At 54.4% G+C, this 22329-nt stretch overlaps 7 protein-coding genes across 7 annotated transcripts; 6 read left to right on the top strand and 1 right to left on the bottom strand.

Annotated features, from left to right (window-relative positions):
* Nucleotides 1-2039: 2039 nt before the first annotated feature.
* BO86DRAFT_386893 (snoRNA-binding rRNA-processing protein UTP15) lies at nucleotides 2040-3935 on the top strand. The gene has a single exon (XM_025671448.1). The coding sequence runs from the start codon at nucleotides 2182-2184 to the stop codon at nucleotides 3802-3804; it is 1623 nt and encodes a 540-aa protein (XP_025530718.1). The 5' UTR covers nucleotides 2040-2181; the 3' UTR covers nucleotides 3805-3935.
* A 554-nt stretch (nucleotides 3936-4489) lies between these two features.
* BO86DRAFT_386894 (uncharacterized protein) lies at nucleotides 4490-6761 on the top strand. The gene is made up of 2 exons (XM_025671449.1): nucleotides 4490-5559; nucleotides 5622-6761. The coding sequence occupies exons 1-2, from the start codon at nucleotides 4720-4722 to the stop codon at nucleotides 6573-6575; spliced, it is 1794 nt and encodes a 597-aa protein (XP_025530719.1). The 5' UTR covers nucleotides 4490-4719; the 3' UTR covers nucleotides 6576-6761.
* Nucleotides 6762-7392: 631 nt separating this feature from the next.
* BO86DRAFT_416808 (histidine phosphatase family protein) lies at nucleotides 7393-8597 on the top strand (the record flags this gene model as incomplete). Its single annotated transcript, XM_025674995.1, has 4 exons — nucleotides 7393-7494; nucleotides 7576-7794; nucleotides 7860-8102; nucleotides 8187-8597. The coding sequence occupies 4 exons, from the start codon at nucleotides 7393-7395 to the stop codon at nucleotides 8595-8597; spliced, it is 975 nt and encodes a 324-aa protein (XP_025530720.1).
* A 547-nt stretch (nucleotides 8598-9144) lies between these two features.
* On the bottom strand, nucleotides 9145-10485 carry BO86DRAFT_333153 (mitochondrial 54S ribosomal protein uL22m). The gene is made up of 2 exons (XM_025668803.1): nucleotides 10415-10485; nucleotides 9145-10325 (listed from the first exon to the last, which is right to left on the bottom strand). The coding sequence occupies exons 1-2, from the start codon at nucleotides 10461-10463 to the stop codon at nucleotides 9190-9192; spliced, it is 1185 nt and encodes a 394-aa protein (XP_025530721.1). The 5' UTR covers nucleotides 10464-10485; the 3' UTR covers nucleotides 9145-9189.
* A 2887-nt stretch (nucleotides 10486-13372) lies between these two features.
* Nucleotides 13373-17463, top strand: BO86DRAFT_306257 (U6 snRNP complex subunit PRP24; the record flags this gene model as incomplete). Its single annotated transcript, XM_025667688.1, has 4 exons — nucleotides 13373-15961; nucleotides 16017-16244; nucleotides 16299-16655; nucleotides 16708-17463. The coding sequence occupies 4 exons, from the start codon at nucleotides 13373-13375 to the stop codon at nucleotides 17461-17463; spliced, it is 3930 nt and encodes a 1309-aa protein (XP_025530722.1).
* A 1742-nt stretch (nucleotides 17464-19205) lies between these two features.
* BO86DRAFT_386899 (uncharacterized protein) lies at nucleotides 19206-20697 on the top strand. The gene is made up of 4 exons (XM_025671450.1): nucleotides 19206-19625; nucleotides 19705-19760; nucleotides 19882-20172; nucleotides 20249-20697. The coding sequence occupies exons 1-4, from the start codon at nucleotides 19526-19528 to the stop codon at nucleotides 20423-20425; spliced, it is 624 nt and encodes a 207-aa protein (XP_025530723.1). The 5' UTR covers nucleotides 19206-19525; the 3' UTR covers nucleotides 20426-20697.
* Nucleotides 20698-20768: 71 nt separating this feature from the next.
* BO86DRAFT_386900 (uncharacterized protein) lies at nucleotides 20769-21478 on the top strand. Its single transcript, XM_025671451.1, has one exon. The coding sequence runs from the start codon at nucleotides 21196-21198 to the stop codon at nucleotides 21451-21453; it is 258 nt and encodes an 85-aa protein (XP_025530724.1). The 5' UTR covers nucleotides 20769-21195; the 3' UTR covers nucleotides 21454-21478.
* The last annotated feature ends 851 nt before the right edge of the window (nucleotides 21479-22329 follow it).

Here is a 22329-nt window from a genome sequence, read left to right on the forward strand (position 1 = left end):
GAGAGGTTACTTCGCAGGTGGTAAGTCAGTGACGAAGTATGCTGCTGAACATTCCGAGGGACAGGATCGGCTGTGGGGAAGCGCTGTGGCTTGATCCGGTCTGTGGCTGTCGAGTGGAGTCGTCGGGTACCTGACGCTGTCGGCATTCAGGCACCGATTCGGCCGTACCAATCGTCTGTGACTATGCAAGCAAGGATTAAGTCATTACAAGCGCCCAGTAAGCCCCGTTTATTCCGACAGAGTATCAGCTTGACTCAAGCCAAAAACAAGATTCCATGCACGGCAAGTAGCATCTGAGACCGCGATTCTGAATCGAGCGGAGAGCTGGCACGGTCATGCAGCACGCATGGGTTCTGCACGATAGATCACTCTGCGCCCAGAAAAATGCACAGGGAAACCCATTATCAAGGGACGGGATAGCTCCTCGAGGTCTAGAGACATATCGGTCTCGACTTGTCACATTCACCAACCACCTGCAATATTCTTTCGGGGATTTTCGGTACGGGTCGTTGTTCCGGAGGTGATGTGGCATGCAAGTGCTCTGTACGGAACATCCTGCATGCTTGGTGATAGATAAGCTCAACTCAACCGCGGGAAAGACCAGCAACAGGCCCTGAGCTCGAGGGAAAACCGGTTGGGGGTCTGTTGTGAAACGTGTGTCTTCATGCTGAGCACGATCATTACCTAGTCCCCGTTGGACTCGAGTGGCCATGGACTACTGGCTCGAACTTTAATTGCTTAATCTGATGTAACGCATAGCGACATGATCTCTTTCTAAGGTGGTCTGGTCTTGCCCCCAAAGTTAGTCAGCAGATCACAGCTTAGCAAATCGAAAAACATCCAGCTCCGGGAATGAACACTTGCCGAACTTAGAGAATAGACTCAATCAATTGGCCTGACTCTAATCGCCTCAAGGGCGATTTGTGGAAGGAATGCGTAGGGTGCATCAGCAGATCGCGTGTGAACAATTACCCCACAATCCGCCCTTGATTCTTGCCGCAGAATTGGGGACACGGCGCGGGGGTAAACTGCTGTGGAATGTTTCCAATAACGCAAGCCTCTCATGTGAATGCAGTACAGAAAGCCTGTCCTCGTGATGCATGATCGGTACTTGAAAGTAGGACTCGGTGGTACTACGCGAGTACTATTACCGATTCAAGGACTGAGATGCAACAGGCAAGTGTTTATTTGCTCGGGAGACACTATAACTCCCAGGGAAGCTACAGCCAAGTTGTGTTGTCTCGGTCCCTAGGTACCAATTGCGGAGACCATTCGACGTACAACTACGGAAGCTGGTTTCAAATTAGGCTGGAGCTAATATTTCCACTCTGCTCTCTGATATGATCAAGAGCCTGGATGTTCCATGCGGAAATATCTTCCTGCCTGAGGCAGACACTAGGCATAAATACTGTCCCATATAGATGATGAGTTCGCTATAACTTTGGGCTCCACGAAGTGATGATAGTTATAATACATTCAACTATACCACTTGCGAGAATACCTAGGACGGTTATTTTGAGCCTTGTGATGTCCTTTATATAGGCCTAACAGTGTCACGCCTTCCTTGAGTCTGTAGAAACCGAGTTCCAGGTTCAAGACTACGTCTCCTGGTTAATCTAGTACTTCTGTATGAAGTTAGAAGGTCTGGACATTTGTTGGAAAGATGAACACGAGACGGTCTTGTCTATTCCAATAGCTCCGTAGTATGGTATACCGCAATAGCTGTATAATATATTTTCGCAAGGCGAGACAAGGTTGATGAAACCCGCAAATACGTTGAGCATCAACCCATTTGCCCTGGTTAGTCCTACTGTTTGATCACACCAATTTATCCTACCTTGAGAGCTCAATCATTTTGAAGAAAGATATTGTTTGTCAGTAATTGACTTTGAACACATTTGGAAAATGAATGTAAGCCAGCCGCATAAATTTCACTAATCAGTCAGCAGTGATATGCACACTGCACTATTCCGAATCTGGCAACGCGTCCAGACTTTTCCCGATGCGAACGGATTTTATCTCAGAAAAAAAGTTTCCCATGAACATTCAAAACCTGCCAGTCCAGCCCATTAAAGCGCTCTCGACGAGCCCAACCCCGCGCATTTGACCAATCTCGCGCTGAGCACTCCGAGGATTGATTAACCCGCTCATCGTTCACATCCCGACCGACAACCAGCAGCCATGGCTGCCCCCGTCCTCCCTCTGCAGCAGGTGAAGCTGCCATCGCTGCCTTCCACCCGCCTGACACCGGAGCAACAATACTGGAAGACCTTCAAGAATCCCCTCCTCATTCCTTCGCCAGCCAACGGGCCCATCAACCTCATCACACAGCCCTCCGCCCCGTCTTCCGCCTCCGCCTTCCCCTCTCTCACCCAGCCGCCCGATGTCTTCACCGTGACCACGGGCGCTCGCGTCCAGATCTACTCCATCCGCACCCGTAAACTCCTCCGCACAATCACTCGCTTCGACGACACGGCACGAGGCACCGACGTGCGCCCAGATGGTCGTGTGGTCGCCGTGGGTGACGATTCCGGCACGGTGCAGGTCTTTGACGTGGCATCGCGGGCGATTCTTAAGACGTGGAAGGAACACAAGCAGCCGGTCTGGGTGGCCAAATTCTCGCCCAGCGACCCGACGGCGCTGTTCACGGCCAGCGATGACCGCACCGTGCGCATGTGGGATCTGCCCAGCCAGAACAGCACCCGCAGCTTCGTGGGCCATACGGATTACGTGCGCAGCGGCGCCTTTATGCCCGGATCGTTGGCCTCCTCGGGCCTTCTGGTCTCCGGTAGTTACGATCGTACGGTGCGTCTCTGGGACCCCCGCGTGGACACCCGCGCTGCCATGACGTTCAAGATGGCCGCCCCGATCGAGAGCGTGCTGCCCATGCCGACGGGGACGACCGTGCTCGCCGCCGCCGATAACAAGATCGCCGTCCTCGACATCGTGGCCGGCAAACCCCTGCACATGATCCAGAGTCACCAGAAGACGGTCACATCGTTGGCGCTAGCCTCGAACGGAGAGCGGTTGCTGTCTGGTGCGTTGGACGGTCACATGAAGGTCTTCGAGACGACGGGATGGAACGTCGTGTCTGGGTCCAAGTACCCGTCCCCGATTCTCTCGCTGAGTGTCATTAAATCCGGCGTTTCCCAGGAGGACAAGCACATTGCCGTCGGTATGGCGTCCGGTCTCTTGTCGATCAAGACCCGGCTGTCGGGACAGCAGAAGATCAAGGAGAAGGAGCGTCGGAAGGAGATGCAGGCGCTCTTGGAGGGCAAACTGGAGGAGCACGACCGGAAAGTTGCCAAACAGAAGCGCGGCGCGGGCTGGGAGAAGCGTCTCCGTGGTCGGGACTTTATTGGTGAGGGTGTGGATGTTGTGATCGAGGGACGCGATACTAGCAAGCGCAAGAGGGAGCAGACTTGGGAGCACGATCTACGCAAGGGCCGCTATTCGGCGGCTTTGGACCACGTACTCAGTTCCAGCGACAAGACGGCCCAGCTCACGCTTCTCACGGCGCTGCGCCATCGCTCTGCCCTGCGTGCCGCCTTGCAGAACCGCGACGAAGTCACACTGCAGCCGGTGCTCGCATGGGTACAGAAGAACCTCACTGAACCACGACTGGTAACCCTCTGCGTCGAGGTGGCCATGAACGTTCTGGATATCTATTCGGGCAACTTGGGCCAGTCCGCCCAGATCGACAAGATGGTGGAGAGGCTGCACCGGAAGGTGCGTGAAGAGGTTGAGATGGCGCACCAAGCTTGTCAAACCAAAGGCATGTTGGAGATGTTACGGGCGTGCTGAACTGGGACCACTACGAAAAGCGAAAATTATGAGTAGAGCTTGTTTCACCTTATTGGATACCTCGGATGGAGTTTGGGGTTCTTAGGCATATCGCATGTATTGTATAGCAAATGATCTACATGTTCCATCACCTCCACCTAAGCCGCTAATCTTCGAAGCTTTGTATGAGTATGTCTTGTAGCTTAGCAGTTCTAAATATGGATTGTTTTCTGTTGCAACATGATGTCATTAGGCTAAACTGGTCCTTCCAATTTGAATGCTTAAAAAGTATATATTTGATGCGGGGTACAACCATCCCAACCAGGTCTGAGATCAATCATACTCAAGGGTTGTGCTTAGGTGTGATGCAGAACAATCAGAGAAATTGAATGTGAAGGCTAGCATCAAGCCTTTTACTATTGAGGGATTCTATTCAAGTCATGCTCTTCCAGCCAAAGCAATCCACGGCTAAAGAAGGATAGGGTTGCATCCGGAAAGACGGGGTAAGTAATGTTCCAGCGGGCGGGCGACGACCGTCGGGGTCTCGAAACGGCTTAGTGGATTTCTGGTCGGGGTCCCAAAAAAGGCAAGGCGCGGGATGGGTCGAGATGAGCCTCGTTCCTCAGCCTCTATGTAAGACAGACCCGTGTCTCCGACCCCCTCAGCCTGGCTTCCTTTTCTTCTCCTCCTCGCTCCGTTCTTTTACCTCTACTTCCTTTACTCCCAGCCTGTCTTTTTATACCTTCAAGGGAGCACAGTGTCCCCCTCCCTGATTCATCATCCACAGCCAAGGACGTGAGTCATAGTCACTCATCTTCTTAGTCTGTCTTATCCGCTTATCAGACAATCCGGTACATTCGTCTGCTCCTCTGTCATCTCTAAACTACTACACATATACTCTTTGATACCCTAATACCCCTCGTTCATCCATTCATTATGTCTGCAGACCAATTGCTCTGTCAGATTAGCCAAACTACACCCGATGAGGAGTGGTTCGACTTCAACAACTCTTTTGATATCCCCTCCGGCTGTCTGGACAGCAATGCGACCTCGATTGATTCGGTCTCGCCGAGGGACTTCGACTTAGCATTCCCTGACTTGGGCGAATGCAACTGGGGTGCCACTCCCACGGCTTGTCCCGAAAACCTGTTCTCGGAGTTCGTGAGCTATGACGGCCCATACGAGACGTACCCAGGCCTGTCATTGAATGGCCCGCAAATAGGCCTGAGCGCAAATGATGCCATCCAACCACTTCCCACCCTCTCAGACCAAGAGCTCGCCGGTTTAACGTTCGATGATGCGTGGCCCCAAGAAGCAACCTACCCTGAAGACCCCTTCTACGCGAGCATCCGACAAATGGTTGAGGCTCAAGCCATGGCCGACTCGGGTTGTTCCACGCTCAAAGAGAAGAGACGAGATGCGTCTATTGCTATCCACTTGCAGCGCTTACAGGAGGCCTCATCTTCCGAGTTTGTCCCGTCGACTTCCAGCTCCACGTTCCCCTCTCCCTGTTGGTCGGGCTCCGCACAAAGCAGCACTGGCTCGTGTGCGACCCCCGCCAATGGCTCGTCGCCAGACATGAGTGAGAAGGACCAAGTAACGACGCCGCAGGCTTCGCCTTCTAGTGGCGCCATGGAGCTGGTGCTCGACCTGAACATGAATACAACGACGAACGTGCCTAAGAAACAGAAGCCCAGATCGAAAGCTCAGAAGGAGAGCTACATCAAGGTCCGGAAATACGGAGCCTGTGAGAAGCATCGAAAACAGCACAAGCGAGTAAGTTGACCCCCTATGGACTGCCCACAATTATCCCAGACACTATGCTAATGGGATGGCAGTGCAATTGCCTCGAGAAGGCGGCTGCTCTAGGCCTGGCGAACGGCTCGTTTGTTTCCTCCACCCATGCGGTGGCCCAGTCGGCGACGAACACCCAAGTACACATCCATGGACGCGGCAATGAGCGCCACATAAGCTGGAAGCAGGCGAACATCTCGCCCACGCTACAACCAACCGGACTCCACGGAGTAGAGCCGGCCACTGCACGCTCACAGGTGCAACTGCCGCATGCGCTACGTCCATCAAAGGTCAGCGTCCTTGTAACTCAGAAGGATCAAACTCTGCGGGCAACGACCCGACATCCTGTGCGCCCTTCAACTACAGGGCAGCCGGACTCTCTAGTCCATCGACCTCCACAGCCAGCAGCACTTTGCCGCAGCGGCGACCAGGCGGCTGCAACGTCGAACAGGAAGCACTTCCAATCGGATGGCAGTGCAATCCGCACCCCAGGTCTCGGTCAATACCTGCAACTATACAACCTACGCCCAGACCAGGGGCTACGTCCCGACCATGGCATGCGCCCCGACCATGGCATACGCCCCGATCATGGCTTACGCCCCGATCACGGTGTACGCCCCGACCATGGTCTACGCCCCCACCCCCGACAGAGCCTGACCATCGAGGTCTCCCGCGGCGCTGTATCCGGTGGAGGCTGCGATCAAACCCGAGACAAGACCCATGTCAACACTCAACCAGTGAACAGTGGCTGCCACACGACCCGCACCCCGCTGTCAAGAAACAGGCGTGGCACGTCGGATACGCAGCCAAGCGTGACCCAACTACCAACCGTCGCCCAATACACTGGCTCTGTATTTGTACAGAATCCGTCTGCGCTCACGCGCTTTGTCGACTTTGGGAACATGGTTGTTTCCTGGTTGGGCTCCTCTTTCGGCAAGTTTGCAGTTTCCACATTGAGGAAACATTGGCTCGTCCGCAAGGACATAGGCTTTTGGTGATCGAGATCGTCAATCTTATATGCCAATATTTAACGTTGTGTTTGGTTTGCGCGGAAGATACCATATACCTGTTTGATTGCATGTTGTATAATGTTGGGTTGTGTTTTCGGGTCTGGTGACTGGTAGGAAAAGCTAGTTTCATAATTTCGGCTGGGGGTGAATGGCATTACTGCTGTTTTGATCTGATTCTACATTGTCCAGTGCTTGTAGCCGTGAAGAGTAGGGTAGTATAAGTAAAGTGCCGAGTGCCTGTGGTAGGCAGTGGCAACTCAAGCATGGGTCAGCCGTTCGGGAGGAACACGTGGGAAAACGAAGGTGTTCCATGGGTTGGTTGCAGTGGTTGCAGTGGTTGCACCTGCTGCCTGCAAACAGCCCTTAACCGGACAACACCATTTTTGTCACGGTGCTTGTTGTCGGTGTTGTTTAGATGCGATTCCTCCCACTAATTTCAGTTGGACCAAATTCCTCCTGGACCGATCAAACTACCCCATACTAACTGATCAACTCCACAGCGGGAGACCAAGAAAGGGATGGCGAGAAAATTGGCAGCTTTTCCGGCTCGGTTCCGGCGCATTGGGGACCCATCGCCCGGCTATTGGCCGCTTGACCACCACCACCATCACAACCAACTCCTCGCTCCCCGTCGCCGGTTGATGCTGTGCACCATCTTTCGTATTCCACTGATCATGTAAGTCCTTCCCCAATCTGGTACTTCAGATACACTTCCTAGTACCAGAGCCTCGTTTTGCCTTCAACTAACGCTCAGCAAAGCCCCATCCTCCTCGTGGCCACTCTCCTTACAGCCGGGTTCCTTCTGATGGCCGAGTCCACTCCGTCCGAGTCGCATTGGCGGTTCTCCATCGTCCCAGGGTATTTCCTGCAAAGTGAACCCACCACCGACGCAGGCAGCTTCGACTATGTACGGGTCCTTTACCATTAAAACTTGCCCAGTCCCCCCGTAGTCATATACAAAATTGGCGAAGCTAACACTACAAACCAGGTCTCCGCCAACTTCGGCCTGATCCCGCGGCCCTACGACTCGGACCCCGAGTTCGACCCGGAGGGCAACAAGACGCAATGGCAGCGTTTCGAGCACCAGGTCCGGACGCTGAACCGGGATGCTGAGCCCGACACGGTCTACAAGGTGCTGTTCCTGGGTCGACACGGCCAAGGCTATCACAACGTCGCCGAGGCCAAGTACGGCACCGAGCTGTGGGATGTACGTACTCCCCATATCGGCTTCATCCCAAGGCCCAGCCTCTCCCTGACTGACACTCCCAAAAGTGCTACTGGTCCCTCCTCGACGGCGACGAGAACGGCACCTGGGTCGACGCCCGCCTCACCCCGCTCGGCATCTCGCAAGCCCAAACCGCCCACTCCGCCTGGAAGACGCAACTCGCCCACAAGATCCCCACCCCCGAATCCTACTACGTGAGTCCACTGAACCGGTGCCTCGCCACCGCGAACCACACCTTCAGCGGCCTGGGCATCCCCCATACGGACCCCTTCCGTCCCCTCATCAAAGAAGTACGTTCCGCCCCTACCGCCTAGCCCCTATCCCCCTCCCCTTTCCCCTCTCCACCAGCTTACTCACCCCGCCCCAAAAAAAAGCTCCTCCGCGAAACAATCGGCCAACACACCTGCGACGGCCGCTCGACCAAATCCGCCATCGAGGCCGAATACCCACTCTACCGCATCGAGCCGGGCTTCGCCGAGGCCGACCCCCTGTACGACGCCCGCCTGCGCGAGTCCGACTCGGCGCGCGACAAGCGCTTCCGGGACCTGTTCCAGGACCTCTTCAGCCACGACGGCAACACCTTTCTGTCGCTGACAGCGCACTCCGGCGCCATCACCAGTATGCTGCAGATCACGGGCCATCGGGCGTTCGCGCTCGAGACCGGCGGCGTGATCCCCATCTTTGTCAAGGCGGAGCGCGTGGCCGGGGCGCTGCCGCCGATGCACGCGGAGCCGTGGTTTCCGCCGCCTGTTTGTAAAGATGGTGCTGTGCCTGGATCGGGGTAGTCGAGAGTAAACTGGGTGGCGGTGGTGGAGGTGGGTTGGGTTGGGTTTGGTTGTGTATGGTATGGTATCGGGGGCTGGGGCTGTCCTTGGGTACTGTTTGTATCTTGTATAGAAAGGTTGGTTATTCGGTTGTTGTAAGTTGATACTGATACTGTACGGATAGAGGGACCAATACTTTGAGGGTAATGCAGTTAGAGGAAGGGATAAACCGTATATAACGCAATATATTGTACACAGGTTCGAGCTGCCAAAGAGAAACTGCTCATGCAGATGCCATACATATCAAACACCCCCACCCACACACACTACCTACCTTATCTATCAGGTCAAAACCCGACAAGAATAAAAAGAAGCTGCCCGGAAACAGAAACAAAGAGAGAGATGCTAGAGTTGCTTTCTTCAGGGTAAAAGGAGGAGGTTTCAAGGTTCTAGAAGACATAATACAGGGTTGTGGACGGAACGCCTGGGAAAAGTAGAAAGATATCGAGGAACAGACAACCACGAAACAAAGAAGCTACCCGGTTTTGTTGGCATGAAAAAGAAGAACAAAAAAAAAAAAAAAAGATTACAACCACTCGTCAGATCAGTCCATCTACCACGAGTAGTACTGGTTCTGCTGGGTGATGGGGCGGTCGGGGAGCGGGGTCCAGAGCTGGGCCTTGCGGCGACGGAGATCGCGGGCCTCGCGCTCCTTCCACTCCCGGATGCGGGTGGCCTCTTCCTTCAGCAGGACGGACATGCCGGTGTGGGGCGGGCGCATCATGTTGATGACACCGCGGGCGCGGTGGTCGGCCTCGTAGCCGTAGGGGCCGCGGTTGACCCAGACCTGGTCGATGTAGATGGCGGTGGGGTCGGTGATGGTCTTCTTGGAGCCGTCCTTGAGGGTGATGGTGACGGGCTGCGGGGTGGGCTTTTTGGGGACGACGGCGGCGGCGGCGGTGGCCTCCTCGGCCTCCTCGACCTTGGGGACGACGGCGCCCAGGCCCATGCCGGAGCGCACGATGGCGATGTTCTTGGCGTGCTTGAGGTGCTCGAGGACGTCCTTGGCGGCCTTCTTCTTGCTGAGGCGCATCTGCAGGATGGCCTCGTCGATGCTCTTGCCGGCGATCTGGCGGCACAGGGGGCCCAGCTTCTTGATCGAGGTCTTGAAGAAGTGCGACTTGACCAGCGACTCGCGCTCCGTGCGCATGATCTGCTCCGCCCGCGTCAGCCGGCCCCGGCGCCGCACCTCGCGGATCACCATCTTCTTCTCCCACCGCAGCCGCGTCCGCGGCTTCGGGTCCAGCACCGCCTGCAGCATCGACCGGTCGCGCTTCTCCACCGCGAACGTCCGCTGCGCCGCCGCCGCCGCCCGCTCCTCCTCCGTGGGCCCTTGCCCGTCGGCGGTGGTGGTGCTGGCGGCGGTGGTCTTACGGCTCGTCGGGGTGCGCCCCGTGGTGATCAGCTTCGGGCCGGCTTCATCCTCCGAGAAAATCGAGTCCGTGCCGAGAGAGCCCTCGCGCTTCGGGGGCGCGGTGACCGGGCGGATGGTGGGCTTCGGGGCGTCGGATTTGCTGCCGCCGCCGAAGAAGAAGTTCTTGATGGAGGAGAGGGCGGACGGCTTGGAGGTTTGGGTCTCGGGGTTGGGCTTGTTGTTGGGGGCGTTGTTGTCGTTGTTACCCTCCTGCGCATACCGAATGGCGGTCGAGGTCAGGGTGCGGCGTGGCACGTAGGTGAGGTTGGTCCGGGCTGCAGGTTTGTTTGGTGTTAATGGATGGGGTCACGGATATGAGAAATGTGGATGGAGGGGGGGAGATAGGTGTCACGGATGTCCTTACCTGACCGGATGAGGTGCCCGTAGGGTTGGATTGAACCCATTGAGGCCATGATGGGGGAGGATGGGGGGGGGGGAAGGGAGGGAGAAGAGAGGGATTTGCGTGCAACGGGGATCCGGAGATGCTTGAGGGAAAAAAGTGTCGGTTGATTGATGGGCTTGGCTTTTGCGCGAGTGGTGTGTCTGGATGGAAGGAGTATGAGTGCCTGATTGCCTTGTTGCCTGGTGAATGCGGCAAGGACAAATGTTTATCTAAGCTCACCGCCACAGATGCCCGCCACAGAGGCAGCTCTGCACTAGCCACAGCAGCTAGTCAGTTCCCGGCAGTTCCCGCCAACGCCCGAACAGGCAAGGTCGACCGCCGCCCGGGCCCCGGCGGTGCTCCCTCACTGCAGGGTCATGTGCTACCAGCCTACCACTCAACCCACCTTAGGCTAACTACAGCTGAGCTTTCAGTCATAAACTGATCAAGGATCCAGCTGGAATCTAGTGCCGCCAATAAGGCTTGACAACTTGCTGTACAATTACCTCATAGGCCGAGCCTGCGTCTTTTTTCTTCCTGTGTCTCTCGTTGCAGTCAGGATAGCCCGCCTAGCCCGATTAAGGAACAGCCGCCCCAGCCCTAGAGTTTCCTGTCCCTGTCCTGCTCAGAGGATGTGAAATGAGATCCATGCTCTATGCCATGATGAAAGATTTCACTTCCTCAATATGGATTAAGAATCTTGCATGCCTTTATTGCATGTCTTCCGACCGGAACAAAATTGTGTAGCTAGCACCAGCCAATCATTCAGCCAGCCAGCCAACCTCTCGGTCTCTCGATCTAGACACATCTTTAATACCCATCACACACCACGGGACAACTTCCTTTTTCCCCGGGAAGCGGAGAAGGTGTCAATCAGAGTCAAGTGTTCCAGTGGTGGTGGTCACCCGGCGACAGCACCAGAGACAGAGACAGATACAGAGACATCGGCAGATCGGAAAGTGTGCTGCTGCGGCCATTACGTCGAAGGATGCTGTCCTCCCCTGTCGCCGGTTACACAACCGGTGAAATCGATCGCAGTCGAGATCCTCGCCCGTCATTAAGCAACGTGCACTTGGAATGAGGGTATGAGCACTTTAGGTGTATTGTATTCCAGTATTCAACATCTGCGATTGCCTTGGGACTCCTTCACTGGTCTTTATCCGATATCAGATGGAGCAGTACTCCTTAGTTAGCACCAAACTGGAAGTTACATCCGCCATCAATCGATCCGATATCATCTCTCATAGTGGGGGTGAACTACCGAATGCCTGCCTGTACGTTCAAGTAAGTTTGTCAGTAACTTACACCTCTGGAAAACATCTCCCTCTGCCCATAGATTCAACCACTCAAAATATACATACTTCAATAATGTCGTAGACTGGCAGATGGCCAGTGGATTAGAAATCATTCATATTCGACCTGATACGTCTCAATTTACAGACTTCAGCTGTTTCTCTATAGCTCTCGAGTAGTTCAAACAGAAAGCATTGTGGTGGTTGCCATTGTTATTGATTGTTGTTTTTTTCTCTCCCCTACCCTTCTTTTACTGCTCCAACTCCACCGCGTCGATCCACTGCCTGCCTTCTTCTGCCTCATCCGTTCTGGTCATTCGTCTTTTTTTTTTTTTTTTTACTCTCCCTCTCTTGGTGTCTAGTGTTTAGTTCTTCAGGTCTTCCGATCCTCCTCTTCGTCCTCGTCCTCCTCCTCCTCTTTCTCCGTCGCCTTCCCCTTCCTCCCTCTTACTTTCAAACCATTCACCACCTCATCAACCTCAGGTTCCCTCTCCTCCCCCCCACCCCCCCGAAAGGGTCATCCCGTGCGTGTGAATTTCCCTATCCTTTAATTCCCCAATTCCTATCCACCCACGAATTCCCCCAACTCTTTTCCCGCTCAAACTCCGCCGCTGACTTGCCCATTTTAGCTTCCATTCTATCGCTCGGACCAAGAGACCAAGATCTGTTCCTGTTCTTCTGGTTGGAGTGAATAGTGTGGTGTGTGCTGGAGACTGTCTCTCTGTTCCCCTCATCCTCTCTCCCTAGGTCTCTCGTCTCTACTACCCCATCTGATTATTATCTGCTCTCCCCCCCTCCCTTCTCCCACCCACTTCGTCTATCCCACTCTCCCCTCCCGCCTCCTCCGTTCATCAGAGGTTTAAAAACCCAAGAAAAACAAATACGATCGACCTTGTTGCTCGTTGCTCTCTCCGCGGTTGTTCTCCTACCTCCGCCCAGCGCCTCACTTTAGCAGTCTTTGGCATAGCGCCCAACCTGTCAAGCTTCCTCCCACCTGCAACTCAATCCAGAGGCCTGAACAAATACCAGTGATCTTCACAATACCGCATCACTTGCATTTGTTTGGTTGCTTTTGAGTTGGATCACTTTCTATTTTAATTACTCTCCCACCTGAAACCTTTCTCCCCCTCCGCCTTCACGGTTCTGGTTTTATTCTATTTTATTTTTTCGTTTCTGTTATTTTTTCCATTTTTATTTATCTTGCCCCCTCCGCTTGTTCTGCTCTACTTCTTGAAGTTCCTCTGTTTGCTTCCTGCCGTCGGCCAGCCCACTCAACTGGCCCGAATACGTGACGAACGGATCCCCTTCCATCCCACCCTACCTAGACCGACAACAAGGATATTCAAAAGCAAGAATACGCCACTCCATCCCTCGGTACCTCAAGACACAAGCAAAAAAAAAAAAGAAGAATCTGGCCAGGCTGTGACGAGTGCAGGAATGGACTCGTTGATGAGGTCACTTGCAACGGTTCCTCTCTAATTCGAGTTTTTTTCCCCCCCTCTCTCTTTCGTCTATTCCCTTAGTCTCTCATTCCACTTCAAAAACTTCCTTACGTCAGCACCATAGCTGGCGCTTGGACTTTTGCTTGATATCTGCCGCCCCGGTTTTCGCTCTCGTCTTCTTACCCCGTCATCCCACAGCCTTGATGATGGACATCAACTCCCTCCTTTCGCCCCAGGATTCTAATTCACAGTCCGGGCGCACCACGCCCTCCGCGGGGTCTACGCCTGCCAACAATGCCTCGGTTCCCGTCTCAGGCCCGCCGCAGCCCAAACCCTTGCGAAAGTCTCGTCCCGGCGCAACCAAGCAGGGTATGACCTCCTCGCCGCTGGCGCAACATGTGTACGCCCCGAATCAATTGCCTGATCCGTCACCGCCCACGAACAGCCCCAAGGTTGGTCCTAGCATGGGCAGTGGCAGTGGCAGCGGCAGCGGCAGCGGAACACCCCCGGCAACCGACTTGCCGCCTGCGAGACAACCCTCCACCCCAGGTATGGACACACTGGCCGACTTAGCGTCGATGCAACATCACCAGCCTCAGCGCCCCGGCGCCCCTCTCCTGCGCAGCACCGAGTCCTACGAAAGCCAGCTGTCACCCTCCACCATGTTCCCTCACGTCAACCCCATCTCCCACAATACGCCCACTCCTCGATCTTCCTTCGATATCGCGATGTCCGACGGTCCCCGGGAGACCGCCCAACGAAGCTACTTGGATAGCTCCCTGGTCCCCAACGCACAGCGGCAGGCGACCGACTTATTTGCTCAGATACAGGAAAACCCACAGTCTTACGAAGCGCACGTCCGGTTCATTCGTTTGCTACACGCGGGCTTCGTCAACCACGTCTATCCGCCTAACAACCCGGAGATCCATGGGGATCCACGCAAGTATGATCTGCTGAAGGACATGCGCACCGCTCGCGAGGAGATGGACAAGCTTTTCGCCATGGGCGAGGATCTGTGGGCGGAGTGGATCCAGGATGAAAGTATGCTGGCACAATCGGTGGAGGAACGCATCGCAGTCATGGAGCTCTGCCAACGATCGGTCGAGGAAGAGTACGGCAGCACCAAACTCTGGGGTATTTACGGAGAATGGGTGCTCTACCTGTACAAATCGGCCCATGGCGATGCCAGTCAGAGCTCCTGGACCGAGGAAGATCGGATCGTCGGGCGCGAAGTTTTCACTTGGCCCTCAGTCTTGGAGGTCTGGCACAGGGGAGCCGAGTCGACCCAATGGCGCATCCATGACAGCCATATGGTGTGGGATCGCTTCCTCGACTTGCTCGTCCAGGATCTTGCCCGCAACGCTACCCAGGAGAAGGTGAATCACGTGCGGAACTTTTTTGAGGTTCGTCTTGCAACGCCCCACGCCACCTGGGATCAGACCTTCCAGCTGTTCTCCGGCTTTGTTTCAAACTACTACAATGCGAACTACGAAAGCATCATGGCCGACATAGTCGGAAGACACGCCACGGCCGCCAAGGAACAATACTCCGCCCGCGAGGAGTTCGAAATCAAGTTACGCAATGCGACCGAGTCCGGCGAGTTGGGACAGGAATATGCCCTATTCACGGAGTATCTTGACTGGGAGCTCAAACAAAGTCGTCGCAAGCGGCAGCTGGGCAATTTCGAATTCGTCAAGTCGATTTACCAACGCGCGGTGCTTCGATTCCCGACCGATTGCCATATGTGGGAGGATCTAATCATGTACCTTGTTAACGAGTCGATGCACGGCAACACCAAAACTGCGACGATGGCCACCTTGGACCGTGCGACTCGCCACTGTCCCGGTTCCGGCACCCTCTGGTCGCAGTATCTGCTGAGCTCCGAGCGCGAAGGACAGTCCTTCGCGAAGATCGCGGATATCAAGCACAAGGCGACCAGCACCGGTTTGCTAGATGTTGGGGGCATGGAGGAAGTACTAAAAGTGCATACCGCCTGGTGCAGCTATCTGCGTCGACAGGCCTTCCTGTCTGACTCGACCGATGAAGATATCGACGTGGCGGAGGTTGGAATCCGATCTGCTATTGAAAGCGTCCAGGAGCTTGGCGAGAAGAAATACGGGCGGAACTACCAAGGGGACCCTTTGTTCCGCCTGGAACGGATCTACATCCGCTATCTCAGCGAAAGTGGCAGCTGGGATAGTGCCCGAGAGACTTTCAAGGGTCTTGTGGGTCGGCGTGGTAACAGCTACGAGTTCTGGTTGACTTACTACGAGTGGGAGCTCATCTCCTGGAGTAAGTTTGTGCAGGGAGAAGCCACGATTGACGCCGCCCGGCGGACACCCAACCCCAGCTATGCCACCGCTGTTCTGAAGCAGGCCATCAAGCGGACGGATCTGGATTGGCCGGAGAAGATCATGCAAGTTTATATCGCTCACTGCGAGGATTACGAAGACTCGGATGAGCTGCAGCTGGCGATCCTCGAAACCCGCAAGGCGATGAGGGCAATCACAGCCCGGCGCGAGCGGGACGCAAGGGAGGCGGCCGCGCGGCAGGCCGAGCAACAGGCCGCAGCCATCGAGCAGGCGACACAAGTCGAAAAGAGGAAGCGGGAGGACGAGGTCAACGTGAACGGGGCAGTACCTGCCAAACGGGCCCGTGCAGAAGAGTCCACCCCATCCATTCTCGTGACGCCTGAACCTGTTGCGCTTCAACGTGATCGCGAGAATGCGACCGTGGTCGTCAAGCATTTGCCTCGTGGCATTACGGAACATAAAGTCCGGCAGTTCTTTCGCCATGTAAGTACACGTCCCGTCTGCAGAGTTGTGCAGCGCGTAGCTAACTTGTGGGCAGTGCGGTGCGATCAACAGCCTGAAAATGTTTTCTGCTCCAAACGGGAACTCGGAGACAGCCATCATTGAGTTCAACAACCGAGATGAAGCCGTCGTCGCGCAGACCCGCGATCAGAAGATGATCGATGGACAAGCCATCGAGGTCCAATTCGGCTCAGGGTCTACACTCTTTGTCACCAATTTCCCTCCCACTGCGGATGATCAGTATATTCGTGAATTGTTCCGTGAGGTGACTTCCCCTTCCGTGTGTAGTCAGGGAACCTACATTGCTAACCTACTACAGCACGGAGAAATCATTGACATCCGCTTTCCGTCTCTCAAGTACAACACGCATCGGCGATTCTGTTACGTGCAATTCAAGACGTCTGGAGAAGCCTACAGCGCCACCCAACTAGACGGGTCTACAGTCGGCAATGGCCTTCACCTGGTCGCTAAGATCTCCGATCCCACTCGCAAACAGGACCGTCATGGTCCGATGTACGAAGGACGTGAGATTCACGTGAGCAACCTGGACTGGAAGGCCAGCGAACAAGACGTGGAGGAGCTGTTCTTGCGGTTCGGCGCCGTCGAACAGGTGCGCATTCCACGGAAGGTGGACGGAGGCAGCAAAGGTTTCTGTTATATTGTCTTCGCTTCTAAGGTACGCTTATATGATCCTGCCTATCAATGCATCCCGCTGATTATGTTTGCAGGAGGAAGCTGAGGCGGCTTTGGTAATGCACGAACAAGAGTACCGGTCCCGGCCTTTGCAAGTGAAGTTATCCACACCACAGGGAGCAAAACGGAGTGCCACAACGATTCTGTCTCGCGTGTCCGCCTCGCGATCTCCATCGGTTGAAGCCAACGGAATCGGAGAGGAGGTTTCCAGTAGTGATCGGGCTGCGCGTACTCTGGGTTTGATGAACGTTCCCGACACGGTCAACGACGCACGGATTCGCGCGCTAGTCGAGCCGTACGGCAGGCTAATTAAGATTATCCTTCGGCCAGATCACCAAGGAGCGATCGTCGAATTCGCTGACATCCATGCTGCCGGCAGAGCCTCGCTGGAGTTGGAAGGACAGGAGATTGCTCCCGGCCGGAAGCTACATGTGGGAAGCGTACCGGAGATGCTGAAGCAGTCGGCAGAGAAGAGAGGCCACTCCGGAACTACCGGCAGCAAGGCGACTACTGAGAAGTCGGGGGCAAGACTCCAACCGACCGGACCGATCAAACGGCCACCGCAGCCTGGGGCGCGCGGAGGCAAGCGCGGTCACCTGGGTGTGAAGCGAGCCACCGGTGGGTTGCAGGGGCAGAGCCACGCGCAGAATGGCGCGCCCACGACCAACACCACGATGACGACGACGACGATGACGAACAACACAGACAGCTCCGCCCCGGACGACGGACAAAAGATGAAAAAGAGCAATGATGACTTTCGTGCGATGATCCAGCAGAGTCGAGCGGGATGAAAGCGTTCGACGCACTGGATTGCATTGGCGGGTTTGGCGTTACCTCTCTCTCTCTCTCCGCTTGCTGATGACCTGGGATTTCTTTTTTCTCTCTCTTCCATTCTACATTCCCACCTTTGATGTGTCTTTCTACCATAACTTGTCACCAACGCGGTGCTGACGCTGTTTTTCTTTCACATTTTAATATTCTTGCTGGTTGGCCGTGTATTATCATGGACTTCGCTTCGGTCATGGAATCCCCCAGCCTCATGTCGGATGTAGATTATTCTGTATCTTCCTTATGATTCTTCTTTCTGATTTTTCTTCTCTCTTCTCGATACCGTGGGTTCTTTCTGTCTTCGGGCCAGAAGGCCATACTTTTTTTTTTCTCCTTCACCGTGACATAGGCGATGGAATGACGAGCACGAGTCCAGTGGATGGAGATGGACACCCTCCCACGTGATTTGATGGGATAGTTTCGTTTTCCTTGTAGATTTGTAGATTTGTAGGATGTCAGGTGCAGGATGAATCTCCGATTTATAGTCCGGCATGTATCAGGTCAAGGATAGTGACATGGTTACATGCGTGTCACCGTGCGCTACCCGAACGCAACTGTGCGAATGCGCCGGTCGGGGGAAGAACTTGGAGGGAACATATCGGCTTGCTTAATTCGGATCCTTGCAGCTTATCTGCGTCGAATATCCTGTTGACTCGGAATCTTACAGGGGACTGGATCGATATGAAAATCGACGTTACGGAAAGATACCCACCAACGAGGGACTACCTAAGCCAGGTAGGTTGCATGTATACGGAGTATTTTTCTTATTGCTTGGATGAAGAGGAGAGAGGAGGGGAGGGAAGTCGAGCAGAGCAGAGCAGAGCAGAGCGGGATGGGGGATGGGGGGATGAAGAATTCCAAGGATGGCGCGTCAACAAGCTCTGTCATCTGAGCTTCTTCTCCCCCTTGCTGCTTGCTGCTCCGAACCCTGGAACAAATGAGTTTGGGTTGGTGGGTTGGTGAGGGGCGAGAGGAACAGCCTGGAAGAAACTTGAAGCTGGGTTGCTGGTCCTGTACTGTACATATAGTTACAGTGTACGGAGTACAGTCCCCCCCCCCCCCCCGCCTTTGCAGTTCAGTTCTGGTGGTGGACGCTTGGACCGTTGTAGGCGGGGGGAGAAGTTCCACCTTGAGGCGGTGGGGGGTGGTGGTGGTGGTGGTGGTGGAATGTTGCAACTATAAGATTAGTTCAAGCTTGGGCTCATTGTTCGAGGAACAAACTTCATGCTTCCGAATACGTTTTTATGGATTGATCATCTGGGAGTAAAATCATGGTTGTACTGTACTGGATGGAGTTCATGATGATGGTTGATCATAGACTGTCCTGTCTGTAGGGGAAGGAAAAGGGAAACATCATGTCATACACCACTCGGTCTGTTTCCGGACGGCGGATGATGAGGTATTTTTTTTTCCCTTCCTGGGCTGGCATGCGGTTTGCTGGAATTGAGCTTGATAGAGGTTAAGGGGGTGGAGGATATTTGAATTGTCATGCTCTTCTTTTTTACCGTCTGCTTCAGAATAATTTCCGCGTTTGGTGTTGTGTGGTGGTGGAGGGAATTGAGTTGCATTCAATTGAATTGAATAGAATTAGTTGATTAAGAGAGAGAGCCAGCCTCACCTGACCTGGCCTTTCCTGATCAGCTCATCCCATCCCATCCCATCTTTCCACAACCACCTCCTTCCATTTCTCGCAACCAACACAACCCCGCTGTCCTTTTGACTGACTCTGAATTCTCCTCGCATTCCTCTTCTTCCCCTCTCTTACTGTACTTGAAAAACTCTCTCTTATCCCCGTGTGGCTTATTGTTCCTCCTTTGCGTTGCGGTGCTGTTTCTCGCTGCCACTCCCGTCGTCTTATCGATTCGCAGCGTGTGTCGTCATCATCGTATCATTGCAACCCATTCAGTAGAACACGCCCGACCAGCACCGACCAGCACCAAGCAACAATCCCTCTGCGTTTGCAATCTCCGCCATTCGTTAGAACTGCTTCGATAACTACAATCTAAAAATCCCCTCGGCGCCAGGATGGATTTCCGTCTAGTGCCTCGCGGGGAAGATCGCAACTATACCGGGTTCCTTACCAAAACAATCGTCTACACCGGTTCCTTGATATTATTCTTAGCTTGTACGTTTCTCCCCTCTACGATTTCTGTTTTGGTTCACGCACATCGCAGTCCGAGACTAATCTGGCTCAACATCTACAGCCTTCGGATTAACCATCTCCTCGATCGCCGTTCCGAGATGGGTTAGCTATGATTCGGTGCGTTTTGCCACTTCCATTTTGTCTCAAGGACTGTGAGGGTTTCGCTGGGCGCATATCATCATTCTTTCGGCGAACATATCGAGTAAAGGGATCAGGCTAACGGAAGGACGGTATCCAGCCCACCTTCCACTACTCCTACGGCCTCCACCGCCGCTGCTCCTCCGTCGAGGGCGCCTGCTGGGGCTTCCCACAGCGCGAGGACTGCCACGGCGAGGACCGGTACTTCTGTTCGATGTGGCGCTCCGTCGGGTTCCTGATGTCGTTCGCCGTGGTGTTGGAGGGCATGAGCCTGGTCGCGTTCCTGATCATCTTGTCCGGCGGGAAGCGGCTGCGCGAGTCCGGGTGGAAAGTTTTAAGTTTGTTCATCTTGTTGTCCGTGGTGGTGCAGGCGGCGAGTATGGGGATTGTGGTGAGTTCTTTCTCCTTTCTGGGGTGAGTGGGTGCTTAGGCGGGATGGTGCTAACCGAACCGTTTCCCATGGACAGGCGTACCTGTTCGACAACGAGAAACGCTTCTTTCCGGGTTGGGTTCTTTCCGACTCCTGGGTTTTCTGCACCGTCAGCTGGTGCGTGAGTCTCTTCTGCGCGGCGGCGTTGATCCTGGCGGCGTATACGTTGCCGTCGGAGGGTGGGTATGAGTTGATACCGGATAATGAGGGTTGAATGTGGGGAGGCGAGGTGGGGAGCTTGTTGGGGGTCTAATGCGAAGTGATTTTATGATACGATACGATAATGACTTGACTCCCGCGGGGTTTATTTATATGGCGTTGGTGGATGATTGACTATGAATATGTGGTTCTTTCCGTTGTATTCTCTGTTCGGTTTGCGGGTTTGTTGTGTAAGGTCTGTTTTGCCGGATGTTGCATCTGGTTTATAGGTACCTAGTATCAGTGGTAGTGATAATGCGGTTAGATAATATACATGTTAATACTCCAGCCAGGTCAGTATCTTAAGGTCTTGGATCTGTGGCTAATTCGAAATGACTTGAGGTTTACGAGCAGGATGATAGTTTGAAACATTGCAGCTTACGCCGCGATCTCTGTTTGGCTGCTAGTCGCTAGTCGTTGAATGCTAAGCATGCAGATACCCGCAACGAGCCACCTTGCTAAACGAGACATTATGATCGAGTGTACATCGAGGACATCCAAAGCTCACGACATAAGCCGACAAAGCACCACTCTTGTTTATTGAATCAAATCGTTGAATCCCCTGCCAATCCCCAAGACAAAGACCAATCACCTCCACACCGGCAAAATCTCAACATCCGGAAACTCCCCCGCCGCCACATTCCTGGCCCTTAACTCCAACAACCACCCCCGAATCTCCCTGCTCACCAGCTCCTGCGTCTCCTCAAACGACCACACTTCGTTGTTTCTGGATACAATCCGCTCGACCAACCACCCGGGCACCACCGGCTTATCCCCCGTTTGGGAATGCTGCTGCTGCTGCTGCTGCTGCTGCTGCTGCTGCTGCTGGCGGAGTCGGAGCTGCACCCGGAACCCCACAATATCCGGCAGCTGTTGCAGCCGCAGCAGCATCTGCCCCACCCAGAAGCACTGCGTCAGTGCCCAGGTGTCGCGCTCCCGGTAGCGGGCGCGTTGGTAGTGCTTGCGGCAGTAGTAGCAGCACCAGAGCGCGGCGGGGATCTGCTTGGTCGAGTGCTTGTTGCGCCCGAAGATGTGCGAGATTAGTTTGCGGTAGTGCTGCGGGTGCCCTGGGGTTGTGGTGGTGCAGGTGCGGGTGTAGGCGCATCTTATATGGTTTTGGGGGTGGGGTTGCGGTTGCGGTTGGGGATTAGGGTTGGGGGGTGGAGGGGGAGGGGGTGTTATGGGTGGGGTGGGGAGGGGGTTTGGTGGGGTGGTGTCTTCTTCTTCTTCTTCTTCTTCTTCTTCTTCTTCTTCTTCTGAGGATGAGGATGAGGATGAGGATGAGTCTTCGTAGTCTTCGTCGTCGGTGTCGGTGTCGTCGTCGGTGTCGGTGGAATTGTTGCTGTCGTCTTCTGATGTGGTGGTGGTGTGGGGGGTCATGTTGATAGCAGGCGCCGAGTCGTGCGGAAGACCAGGCGGTGTAACTCCAGCTCCAGCACCAGCTCCAGCGATAGGTCCAGAGGAACGCAGTGCGTAGCGAAAGCCGTGCAGTCTACGCAGCATGGCTAGCTGGCCCTGAGACTGGTCCTGAGACTGGTTCTGAGACATGGTGGTCAAGTGAACTCGGCTCTAAAGCTTCTGGGGGTTTCTTGCTGAAGGTCAGAGAAAGAGGGAAGCTTAGTTGATGGATTTGATAGAGATGGTGATGCAGAACTCTAAAGAGATACTTACCTTTTTAAAGCTGATGGACATGTAGTTAAGTACTGTACACTCGGCTCTAAAGCTGTTGGGATTTCTGCTGAAGAGCAGAACAAGAGGGGAACTTAGTTGATGGGTATGAAAGAGATAGTGGTGCAGAAGATGTTAGAGATACTTACTTACCTTGAAGGTGATGAGCAGGTAGGAAGAGTTGATGGATTGAAGATATGTGATGCTGAGGAGGCAGGATGGTGGATGGTGGATGGTGGAAGAAAGAAAAGA

Source organism: Aspergillus japonicus (genome assembly GCF_003184785.1).
Source record: "Aspergillus japonicus CBS 114.51 unplaced genomic scaffold BO86scaffold_8, whole genome shotgun sequence".
NCBI lineage: Eukaryota > Fungi > Ascomycota > Eurotiomycetes > Eurotiales > Aspergillaceae > Aspergillus > Aspergillus japonicus.